General features: G+C 34.3%; 1 protein-coding gene across 2 annotated transcripts; it reads right to left on the bottom strand.

Moving 5' to 3' along the window:
- Positions 1-5,583: 5,583 nt before the first annotated feature.
- LOC110425363 (S-adenosyl-L-methionine-dependent methyltransferases superfamily protein) lies at positions 5,584-12,190 on the bottom strand. Of its 2 annotated transcripts, none has more exons than XM_021440262.2 (11): positions 11,899-12,186; positions 11,737-11,815; positions 10,556-10,650; positions 9,825-9,896; positions 9,615-9,724; positions 8,565-8,687; positions 8,377-8,469; positions 6,724-6,792; positions 6,476-6,564; positions 6,293-6,390; positions 5,584-6,045 (listed from the first exon to the last, which is right to left on the bottom strand). In XM_021440262.2, the coding sequence occupies exons 1-11, from the start codon at positions 11,998-12,000 to the stop codon at positions 5,902-5,904; spliced, it is 1,074 nt and encodes a 357-aa protein (XP_021295937.1). In that variant the 5' UTR covers positions 12,001-12,186; the 3' UTR covers positions 5,584-5,901. The 2 variants fall into 2 exon arrangements, with proteins under 2 accessions (XP_021295937.1, XP_021295938.1); XM_021440263.1 differs by having other exon boundaries at positions 5,988-6,120; positions 11,899-12,190.
- Positions 12,191-12,534: the final 344 nt, after the last annotated feature.

The following is a 12,534-nucleotide window of genomic DNA, read 5'->3' as shown; positions in this document are numbered from 1 at the left end:
GAATGTACTTAGTCTTCCCATGTTGAACTAGGTTCTTTACTATTGCAATTACTGATAAATTATCAACCCAAAAACCAATACCAGCATATTTCTTAAAACCCAAGTCCACAAGCAATTTCCTGAGCCACAAAGCATGATTCGTTGTAGAAAAGGCAGCAATATACTATGCCTTTATAGATGAGTAAGCTACGACCTCCTGTTTCTTTGAGTTCCAAGAAAAAATTACACTTCCAAAGGAAAAACAGTAGCTTGAGGTGCTCTTTGAATCCTCCATGCTCCCAACCCAATCACTATCACAATGACCTTGCAAACAACTGCTATCTTGCCTCAAAAATTTGAGTCCAAAAGTTGAAATGCCTCTAATGTACCTTAAAATTCTCTTTATAGCTTTCATGTGTAAAACTGAAGGTTTCTGCATATATCAAGATAGCTAGCTAGTTGCATACATAATATCAAACTTAGAGGCTGATAAATAAAATAGGCATTTTATCATGCTCTTGTAGATTGTTGCATAAGTCTTGATTTCACCATCATCTTTGTTGAGTTTGCATCCAACAACTAATAAAGTTGGGGCTGGTTTGTAGAAACTCATGTTAAACTTCTTAAGCAAATCTTTAGCATACTTACTTTGATGAATTACAATCTGATCATCCGTTGGCTTAAACTCCATTCTTAAAAAATATGACATTTCCCCCAGATCAGTCATGTCAAATTCAGCCTTCATTTAAGCTTTGAATTCCCTAAGGAAATCATTGTCTGGGCCTGTAATCAACAAGTCATCAACATACAAGGATACTTTGAGCTGCACTTTTCCATTTGAAAGGTTGATATATAAAGTGGCTTCATTCTCACTACAGTTGAAACCTTGAGAACACAAATACCCATCATCTCTCTCATACTAGGTTCTAGGTGCCTGTTTAAGACCATAAAGTGCCTTGACTAACTTGCAAACCTTGTTTTCATTTTTTTCTTCAACAAAACCTTCAGGTTGCTTAGTGAAAATATCCTCCTTTATAACTCCATTTAAGAAAGCAAACTTTACATCTAGATGCCATATTTTCCAGCTTTCTTGTGTTGCCAAATTTATCAAAAATCGTATCGTATCATTCTTGGCAATAGGAACAAATGTCTCCATGAAATCCATACCTTGCACCTGAGAATATCCCTTGGCTACAAGCCTAGCTTCTAGTTTGTTTACTAAACCATCAGCATTTAGTTTAGTTTTGAACACCCATTTTACTCTAATGATTTTCTGATTTGGTGGTCTATCAACCAAAATCCAAGTTTCATTCTTTTTCATCATCTCCATTTTAGTTTGCATTGCTTGTTTCCATTCTTCATCTTTCAAACCTTCTAATGCATCAGATGGTTTTACCGGTGCCACATTACATCTATTGTATATTTCTTGTAGTGATTTAATGCTTCTGACAGCTAACTTTCATCATTTTGATCAATGCTTTCATCATTTTTAGCGACATGCATATCATCAATGATGTTAATAGAATCAAAATTTCAACTGACTCAATCTTTCAATTCCATTTAAGCCTTTCACTGAATTTTACATCCTTGTTCAGATAAACTTTCTTAGTCTTCAAATCATACACTCGATACTCGTATGACTGGTCATTATAGCCTATGTGAATGGCCACTTGAGACTTAAGATCGAGCTTGGCCATTTTCTCATCTGAAACTTTAACATAGTAGATGCACCCAAAAACTTGTAAATGTGCAATAGATGGTTTCACACCATGCCAAACTTCATAAGGACTCTTAGCCTCTAATGCCCTTGTTGGAAGAAGGTTGAGCAAGTACATTGACACATTCGTAGCTTCAACCTAGAAACTCTTAGGTAAACCCTTCTCAAACAATAAGCAACGTGTTATCTCAATAATTGTTCTGTTCTTGCGCTCACGCACTCCATTTTGTTAGGGCATGCGAGGCATAGTCAACTGATGCTTGATCCCTTTAAAAGCTAAGAAATCCTCAAACTCAATGGAATTAAACTCTCCACTATTGTCTATTCTAAGGTTCATTATCTTCCTAATAGTTTCAACTTCCACTAATGCAACATACTTGACAAACTGGTTAAACACATCACATTTGTATCATAAGACAAAAATCCAATAGAACCAGGAATAGTCATCAATAAAAATCAAGTAATTGACACTACCATTCAATAATTCTATTTTCATAAGGCCACCAACATCAGAGTGCAACAATTGAAGCTTTTGTGTAGCTTTCCAATTACTTGCTTGAGGATATGGTGCACGACTATGCTTGCCATATTAACAAGTGCCACAGATTTGACTAGTATGTGATAAAACAGGGAGTCCTTCAACCATACTACTAGATACCATCTGTAACAGGGACTTGTAATTCACATGTCCTAATCTACGGTGCCATAGTTTAGAATCAATAAACATGCATTGGAAAGCTTTATGCTTTACCTTCATCCAATCTAGGGGAAAAATTTTGTTTTGCATTTCAACAGTGAACAATTCTTTACCAGAATTATCAAACACAGTGCAAGTGTTATCTTTGAATAATAAGCCATAATCATCTTCTATTAACTGCCCTACACTCAATAAATTTTGAGATGTTTCAGGTACATACATAACATTAGAAATGGATCTTGTACTTGTAAGTGCTTGCACTATTACAGTTCTAGTGCCTTTGATTTGCAGAAAAGCACCATTCCCTATTTCAACTTTAGACTAACAGCTTTTATCCAATGTTATGAAGTTTTCTTCCTTCCTTGTCCTGTGGTTGTAACAACCATTGTGTATGAGTCAGGTATGTTTTCTACTCGATTCACTTGAATTTCTAGCCATAAACACCAGCCCATCTGCTTGTTCTTATTGCTCTACAATAGTAGTCTTTTCTTCCCCTCGATTAATCGTTGATGTGCATACTTTCTCCACATGTCCCATCAGCTTACACAACCTGCATTGAACATTAGGACGATACCAGTAATATTTTTCAAGATGAGTTTTTTCTTACAATAAGAACAAGGTTGATATTTGGCTTTCAATTTCTCCTTTTTTTCCTTCACCAGATTTCTTCTCCTTGTCTCTTTTATCAGACTAACTTCTTTTATAGTTACTACTCCCTGCCCTTGTGGACCTTGCCATCATAGCTACAAGTATGCAACCGGTCGGTTGCAACCGTGCAACCAACCAAAACCGACTCCGACAGCCACAATCAGCTCAATTTTTTGGTGCTGACTATGGCTTTGGTTTTAACCGATGATTAAGTTAGTCAGCTTAATCGCCAATGACATTTCCTCTCCACCCTAGCCGACTGAAAAACTGACCCATAAAAGGAAATTCCCTTTGTACCCTCTTTAATCACCTTTTTTTCTTCTTTCTCTTCCCCAATTTTAACATTTTCTCTACAAATTAGCCCCATTTGAAACCCTAAAAACCTCCTTGCTTACCTTGGTCCTTTTGTTGTCGAGCCCTTACTGTCCTCTGCCATCTCCAGTGACTTTCCTACTAGTGCCGGAGTAGTCTTCTTTGCCACCGTTCATCTCTTGCTAAGCTGTTGTCAATTTATCATCTCATCTCCAAGGTATATTTTTCTCATGGTTTCAATGCACCATCCAACCAACCGAAATCAACCGAAATTGATTGAAACTGAAGTCGATTTCAGTTGACTTATTTTTCCTTATGACTAGTCAATTTCTATCAGCCATAAGGAAAGCACAGTTTAGGCGATTTTAGTTTCTCTCGAAACCAAAACTGATCAAAACCAACCGACGCTCACCCCTAATCATAGCTCCTTCTATAGAGTTCTCGTCTTAGTGCTCGCCTATTCTCTTGTGCTTAAAGGGCATTGACAAGCTCTGTAATAACAAGCTCAGAAATATCCTTTGAATCCTCAAGCTAGGATATCTTTGCTTCAAATTTTTCTGGTAAACTTACCGAGACTTTTATTCACTAACTTTTTCTCTGGGAAGTTTTCCCAAAGTAGCCTTAGTTGTTTCACCACTTTCATCACGTTTTCTGAATCCTCTTTTATGCTTTCATTGTCATTCATCTTCAAAACTTTGAACTCTCTCAATAGATTGAGCACTTGCATCTCCTGAGTCCTATCACACCCATGGAATTCCTCTTGCAACTTATCCCACACATCTTTAGCATTTTCACAAGCCACTATCCTAGTGAATATAAAGTCTGACATAGCACTGTGAATGTAAGAAAAAGCCCTAAATCTTTTTGTGATCTCTTCATTGTGTTGTTTCAGTTGAGCTATTGTGGGGTTGGCTTATCTCATCACAGGTAGATCTCCACCCACTTCTAGGACTTCCTAAAAATCAAAAGCCGAAAAATAGACCTTCATTTTCATTGCCCAAATCTGGTAGTTTTCTCCATTAAACACTAGGGGAGCCATAGCATTAAAGCTTCCAAACGCCATGGTTTTCCTTTGCAAAGGCTTTCACTAAGTAGAGACTTAACAAGGAAGGAAAAAATAAAAATATATAGACAAAACTAGCAAATAACAAAGTAGTAGGAGCACAACACACTAGTGGTTGGCATCCTGGTACAAAGAGCAAATAAAATAAAAATATATAGACAAATTTGTTCATACACCATAAAACTAAAAAAATATAAAAGATATTTTGATAAAGTCGCGTGATAATCTATGTGACTTCATCTTCTTCCTATTTACAAATCATTTTGCACCTTTCTCCATTGTTGCAAAGATATATTCCTGCTTCACACAAGCTTCCATATTAAGTGAAACCATACAACTTGATCGTTTAGATCCAAATCAAGAATAGAGCACAAGGTTTTACCTGAAATGTTACTTTTGGGATCATACCTCCAGATAAGTCTATCCGCTTGGCCTTCAACAAGTACCACCGAAGATAGTTTGACAAGAATCTCATTGTAAGAATCCAACTCCCAAGAGTTCAACCATACTTACTATTTACATCCTTCTAAACCTTTGCAATTTAAAAAAAAAAAAGGAATGTCCGGCTTGCTGATGTTGGTCATATACATGATCTAAAACGTTGAGGAAACGCTAGTCATATGCTTCTTTTGGGTTGACTTCCCTCCCAAGTGTCTCCGCTTTGTCAACCATCTCCCTTGCCATGACAAGGCTGCTTCTTATGCAGATTGACGAAGTGGGCACAATCATGGCAGCCCGTCAACATTTTTATGGCCAACTCAATTTCGAATTCCGCAACAAATGCTGGTTGGCTGAAAATATTTCCAATACAACGATTTTTTTTCTTTTTATACTCAAGTAATAAATTTATTCATTGGCTGGTCACGTAGAATCAGAAAATTCACTTAATCACTACACCCATCAGAACTTCAACACACGGCATTCTTCACAACCATGCAAAGAACAAATCATTTTAAACTCGACGAAAACCTATATTTGATTGATCTTGTGTTTCTTATTAATAAAGCCAAAATTAAAAGTTATTCTAATAATTAATTAAATTAATCAATGTTCACTGATGCAAAATTAACATTTTTTTAGTATTTTTATTTTTATTTTGCATTTTTCAAATAATTTCGTAACCATAAAAAAGGGATGAAATAAATTAACAAGAAAGGAAACCTTGCATACCAATAAAGGACCAAATAATTTAAAAGAGCTTCACTACAATTAAAATCCAATCTCTAAATCCTTTCACTGTGGTCATGCCTAAGGATTTTATAACGATATGTAATTACATAAGCTAGATTTGAGAGTTAAAACTCTGGGCAAAATATGCTCAAAGTGGCTGCAGAATGCTATTGAATTTTACATAGAAACCCCTCCATTACCTTTCAATTCCCCTGGCATCAGTATTCACAGGTGTGGGTGGGACTGCACACACATAAATTAGTTTCATACAACTTCAATTGCTGGTTCAGTTTCCTAATTCCTGCCACTTCCAAGTCAAAGAGCTTCAGAGAAACGCAACTCTGCTGGGCCAGGACCCAAAATCCCCTTCTGTTCACTTATCTTGCCTAGTCCATGAGGTGGCTGCTCTGCTTGTCCATTCTTCTCTTCTTCTCTCCATACCGCCCCCTGCCACTCGCTCTGCAACATTGGAAGCAAATAGAGTAAATATGCAACCAACAATCCATGAATCTTATAAGATGAAGTTCAGTGCCGCTGCACATAAAAGCATGAACAAAGTAAGAACCAAATATTCATCCATGAAGATCTTGAGCACTTATCCGATCCAACTATGTTTGATGAGGGATATCATATTGAATGAGAATACTATACTTCCGGAAAAATAAAACAGATGCATCTTGTTCTGCTAGATATCAGAAATACTTGCCTCATCGTGGTTGTAACTACTGTCCTGCAATAACGGGGTTGCAAGAGGGGGGACAACATCAGGGTCAGGTTTTTGAAATATAAATGTTGTATAGAGACCTGCAAAAGGTAACCAGCAACAAAAGAATGAGAACCTATGTATGAAATGCTGAAGAAACAGGCGAGGAGGTGACAAAGCAATCACCTAACACATCATAAGACCGAGGAAGAAGTCTCCCTCTTGGATCCACAAGGTTTGGACCAGCATTCATCATCATGCCTGCAAACTGTGGTCTGTGTAACAATTGGATAAAAGAGTATGAAAGAATCAGTCCAAATAATTAAAAACATGATCATGATTAAAAAATGCTGGAGCCCCAATGAAGCATTTAAATTGAACTCCTAGTGGAATAATTTGGTGATAATAAAAGTCAAAATACAGATTTCACATACCTGTTATCATCATAGAAATCAGTTAAGTTTTGAATCTCCACATATTCAAGACCAGCTTCTCTGGCCAATCTAAAGTTGCACAGCAGAGGCATTCATTGTTAGATTGCATTACAAATAACATATTTATAAAATGAAACAAAAGATGGTAATAGTTGATTAATGATGCCAATTGGTGACTTTTCAAAAAAAAAAAAGGTGATGCCAATTGGTGATCTGGTGTCAGATTGTAATTCTTACTTATCTCATTTTAACAACATATACCATCAGGGTTACCTGCAATCCAAAGGCTAAATATGCAAATATCATGGGTAGTCAATGAAAAAGGAAATCCAAGCTAACCTTCCAATGCAAGATATCAAAGGGCAACAATAGTCAAACCAAGAATTAGTATGGTTAATACAGGTGACAAGATTTGACCAAACCCAAAAACTCACCTGAACCAACTCAATTCAATCCAAATTAACTAAAAAACCCGAAAGAATCCAAGCCAAAGGCAATGAAGCAGACACCATCCAATGGAAGTAACCCAAAATCCGAGACCAATTTGATCCAAAACCCATAAAACCCGAATTTGTAAACTGAAAGACTCAAGTTGTAATTAAATGATATTTTCTAAAATGAGTAAATAATAAATGATAAACTATTTTTCTTAAATAAAAAATATTAAATTTCAAAAAGATTATATTATTATTAATTATTATAAAATTATATAAATAATGTATTTTCAACTATTTTAATGTTAAATATTTAAATTTTAAAATTTAATTAATGTTATGCAAACTAATTGACCGATTAAATTTATTATGTTATTCATCAAGCCAAGACATCTTTATTTTTCATTAATGCCAAAGTGGGAAAATGGTCAAATGTTAAAATTAAAACAATATTTAGAATATTTTGGATTTCTTATAATCACTAAGTATCAATGTTAAATGATATATTTTTAATTAAGTCAGTGCTATTTATGAGCAGTAATTGGTACACTTTTTAATAATGTCCAGTATTCACCCTATTTGAACATTTCTCTATATGACTGTATCTAATGTTAGTGTTTATAATTTTTGTCCAAACGAAAAAAATAATTAAATAGGAGAAATTTTTGAAAAGTTGAAACACTATTAATAAGTTATAGTGATTAAAATGACAAAAATAAAAAACAAACAAAAGTACTAATAGTAAGTGTATAAAGTGGATAAAACTATAGTATCATTTATATTTATACAAAAATTTATCAGTTTTTCTAAATTTCATTTTTTTTTCACATTTTATCATAAATTGTTAAATTAATCAATGATATTGACTTGACATCTATAACAAAAAAGAACAAAATTATTTATTGCATTCGACTATACAAAAAATATCTATAACTCATATGAATCCCAAAATGGCCAAAATCCTGCCCAAAACCACGCGAACTCGAAACAATCCTAACCTGAAATGGTTCCCACATGAGACGCTCCGAACTCAAAACGATCCAAACCTAATACGAGTCGAATTCAAAATGATCTAAACCTGAAATGGCCCACACCCAAGATGGTCCAAACCAAAGTGAACCTAAACCTGAGAACAGATCGACCCAAACCCACCCAATCCCTTCCAATTGCCACCTCTAATTGTTAAGTTTAAGAGCACAACCAATTTAGTACAATCTACCTGATTAAACTTGGAAAATGAACCAAGCTATGGATCTCAGCTGAGGCATCACTAGCAAATTTCAACTGGTATTTCTTTCCAAACAATGGAAACCTGGATTGAATAGAATGACGCAAAATATTTCAACGAAATAATCCAAATATGATAAAGAAAAACCAAACTTAGAAGTATCTCAAATTTATACATACTTCTCTTCCTCAATTTCAAAGGTGATCATGTAACTCTCTGACCGAATGCAATTGGGAACAATGTTGGGCTTCATGCTGCTATTCTTGTTGTGGTATGCTTCAACATTCTTCTGGTACTTTGCCCTATACATCCATATAACATATTTGTTATGCTTTGCTCTATATGGAACCTCCTTTTAAGGCAAGAACTAAAGTAGCACATACTGCAAGAATCACAAGGTGACAAAAGGAGCTCATGCCCCAATGATAGGACAGTAAGACATATTAAGCAATACTACACATGAAAAGAAACTTTTAGATCTAAGAGTATAACTGATAGAAATTAAACAATTTCATACAAGAAGACAGAACCATTGCAAAATAGCATATCGGCCCACCTTGGCCACAAGAAAAAGCCTCAAGGATCTATGATTTAGCACAACTGCCAACCCCTAGGATAAACAGCCAAAAAAGGAACTAGAACTTCCCCATGAACACAGCTAAAGTGTGAAGCTTAGTTCTGGTGAAATCAAATGTTCCATAACTACTGAAATGCTAGAAATTTAAGAAGCAATCTAAACCACAGCAGCACATTAGACACCAGTATAGGTTCTTATCAACATTCACAATCTTGCTATTATATCAAGTCAGTAAACGGATATAGATACCAACAATGAACTTAGAAATGCACCATTGTACATGCATCCAGACAACCCCACTTGCAGGTGAGGATAGAGAGGAAGCATGCTGAAATATTAAGGACCATATGTGATGCATCTTGTTCATTTCTCCCAAAATTAATTGTTTCAACAACCATGAATTATTGAAAATTGGGATTGTCTCGCCTATACAATAAAATTTCTAGTCTGCATTTAAACATAAGTAAGTTCATTGATATGGATATATAGATTAATCAACTTGACAGTAACCAGAAGAATTTTCAAAAGAGAAACTAAACACAAAAAAAAAGTTTATGCAAATATCAAATCACAAAAACAGGTACAACAGTAACTAAAAGAAAAAGAAAATCAATCTAAAAAACATCAGTAGTTTACAATCATTATTTCATACCATATGGTAGATGAGTCAGGAGTAATACCGAAAAAATAACCCCCTGGTTTTAACAAAGATGACACATTATTTAGAAGTCTCCTTGCTTTCTCTTCAGTTTCAAATCCGAACTACAAGTAGAAGTACAGAAATGCCTTTCAGATTCATCATATTTGTTCTCAATACCAAATCAAAACTCAATATTGAGACCTTAAACTCAATAGAAATTACCTGCAAATGCTGCAAGCAACAGACAAGATCTGCCTGAATGGCCTTCTCCTGCAACTGGGTCTCCAAGTTATCCTGTCAAAAGAGTCAAAGAAGTATGCAGTCAATGGGAGAAGAGAGAAAAGAAATTGAGTAGATTCAACATTAAAAAATAAAAGCCCAAACTGAAATTTTTACCAGAATATTACAACATTAGATAAGGCTGCGCAGCTCTCTCTTTTTTTTTGACAAATAAATAACTTAGTGAGCAATTTTATGTCATCCAGAAGCAAAATGTAAACACTAATACCTTACAGGGCACCGATAACATCATTCAAAGATCAAAAACATACAACAAACAAGTTTTCAGCTTTTGGCACAAAAGCAATTACTTGATCAAGTCTTCCATTATAAACAAGTTTTACTTCTCCAAATGCCACAGAAACATCATCCCATCAATACCCACAAAATGCATATAATTGCTAGCTATTAGGATGAAGAAGAATACATTGTCAGGTGAATTTGGAATATGCAGCAAAATTTGCACTATAGTATTGCTGAAACAGACTTAAGGCAAGAAAAAAGTAAGAATAACTGCAACCCTAACAAGAACATTTTCAATCAGAACCTACAACAAAATCAAAGAAATCTCATATAGTTTCTAAAACGAAAAATCATAGCTCTGCATCCACATATTCATACACACACAGAGACACATGTGCATGTTCACCGTATAGAGTGTAGCAAAAGCTCACAATGCAAGGATCAGCCTCAAAGAATTCAGAAGTGAAACTTTTCCGCTGACTCTCCCATGCTTCCCTCACTTCATTTATCCCAGATGACAAACCATCTGCAATTGACACCCATTTTTAACATTTACCATCAATCACTACAAATAAACACATATAAGTACATAATATAATCATATAACTCACAATCAACCTGTCGTGACTTAAGTCTTGAGTTAATTAGCTATGCAAGAAGTTTAGGATTTAATGGTTTACAAAGTAGTGTGGATATTAGAAATTCACTTCAGGAAAAGAAAAAACTTATCACATGAATCTATTCCTCAAAATACGCAATTCCCGCCAATTTAAGATTTCCATCAACCATCAAAATACGTAGATATGCACACCTAAATATAAACAAATAACACACATGAGTTTAACTTGATGGTAAGCAATATAGACTTTACAACTCTTAAGTTATGAATTCAATTTCCTACATAAAATGCTTAGAACTATTACCCTATATATTAAAGAATGGAATTTAAAACTTTCACAATTGAATTTAATTGATAGCCATGTGTCCACTGAAATATAAATAAGAACGTTAATATTTAATTACTATGACTCCATTCATTGACGCTTTTGCTACTTGCTTTTAGCTTCCAATTCCGTTCTTTGACACTTTTGCTATTTACTTTTTGCTTCCAGAAGTTAAAAAAAGGCATTCCAATACAAAATTAAATTAATTTTCAAAGGATTATACACAAAATAAGTAATTCTTTTTAGATGAAAAAAATGTATGAGTTACTTCTATATAGACTAATTATACTATATGTGATGTTAAATTATAATTATTTATCTATCTTAAATCAATTATGATAGTATTATTTTTTACCATTTGCTTTTGCTTTATACCAATTCTTCATAAAGTAAGAAGCAAAAGGCAAATAGCAAGCATCAACCCAACCAAGCCTAAGTTAGCATATTTGTAGTTAGTTACGTAAGACGAGGCAACCAATTAAACCCGTTTATGAAATTATTGAATTCCAGTGACCAATGTATAAGGTAAATAAGTTGAGAGTAATAATCCAAAATATGTTATGGTTAAATGGCTCTTGTGGGTTTTCAGAATAGAGCACATACACGAAACTTACGCCCAAAAAGAACAAGTAAGCAATTATATCAACGTATTGGTGAAAATTCCATACCAATTCCAATATAATGGCTGATTTGAGCTCCATCCCATTTCTCCGCATCGGCTCCTCCACCGCAGTACAAGTCACAGACCTTCAGATATTAAAAATGAAGTTCAAATATGAATATAAAAAATACCCATTTGAAAAGAGGAAGCAAGGGAGTGAGAGAGTGACAGTGGCATATGGGTGGACAAAGATCTTGATCAGGGCGGTTTTAGCCAACTCGTAGAGTCGATGGTGAGTCGACTCGGCTCTGGGAACTGGATACCCACTCATTTCCCTGCTGCCCTTTGGTCTTTTTTCTCGGCGGCTTCAACTCGGTTGCCTAGCCTGGGTAAAAACCCAGAGGAGAGAAGAAAACGCTTGGTTTTTTTATAGAGAAATGAAATTGATAACGTTTCCCTTATCAATTTCCATCCAAATCGAGCAAAGATAAAGGCTCCAAGCCTTAATATTTTATGGTTAATTAATTTATAAATTCTTTTAAAAATAATGGATAAGAATGTTCAAATTCTCCCATTAAATTTGATTGTCAGGTAATTTTGTTGATGACATAAAATTATAATTTGAATTTTTTTATTATATTTATTAATATAGAATAAATTTATTAAAATATTAAAACTTTTTTTAAAAATATAAAAATTATTAAATATTATGATTTGAGTAGAAAATTCACCAAAATGCCACATTATTCAAGTTAAAGACAAAATGATAATATTCTTATAAATTATACTAAATTGACTTTTTAATAAAACTAGAGGGGCTAATTCAAATTTTAATCAAAGAAAAAATAAGTATATTTGTTGAAAC

The sequence above is a fragment of the Theobroma umbraticum genome, unplaced genomic scaffold, assembly GCF_002168275.2.
Source record: "Theobroma umbraticum cultivar Fairchild unplaced genomic scaffold, ASM216827v3 scaffold_81.0, whole genome shotgun sequence".
In the NCBI taxonomy this organism is placed as follows: domain Eukaryota; kingdom Viridiplantae; phylum Streptophyta; class Magnoliopsida; order Malvales; family Malvaceae; genus Theobroma; species Theobroma umbraticum.
Note: the sequence above shows the minus strand (reverse complement) of the source record. Positions and strands in the feature narration are given on the sequence as shown.

Bases quoted from the DNA above. Each gene is read 5' to 3' on its own strand.
- LOC110425363 (XM_021440262.2), bottom strand. From the start codon at position 12,000: ATGAGTGGGTATCCAGTTCCCAGAGCCGAGTCGACTCACCATCGACTC. The intron at 10,651-11,736 runs GTATGGAATTTT...TGTCAATTGCAG, and splicing joins CAGCCATTATATTGGAATTG to ATGGTTTGTCATCTGGGATA. The intron at 9,897-10,555 runs GTGAGCTTTTGC...CTCTTTTGACAG, and splicing joins TTGAGGCTGATCCTTGCATT to GATAACTTGGAGACCCAGTT.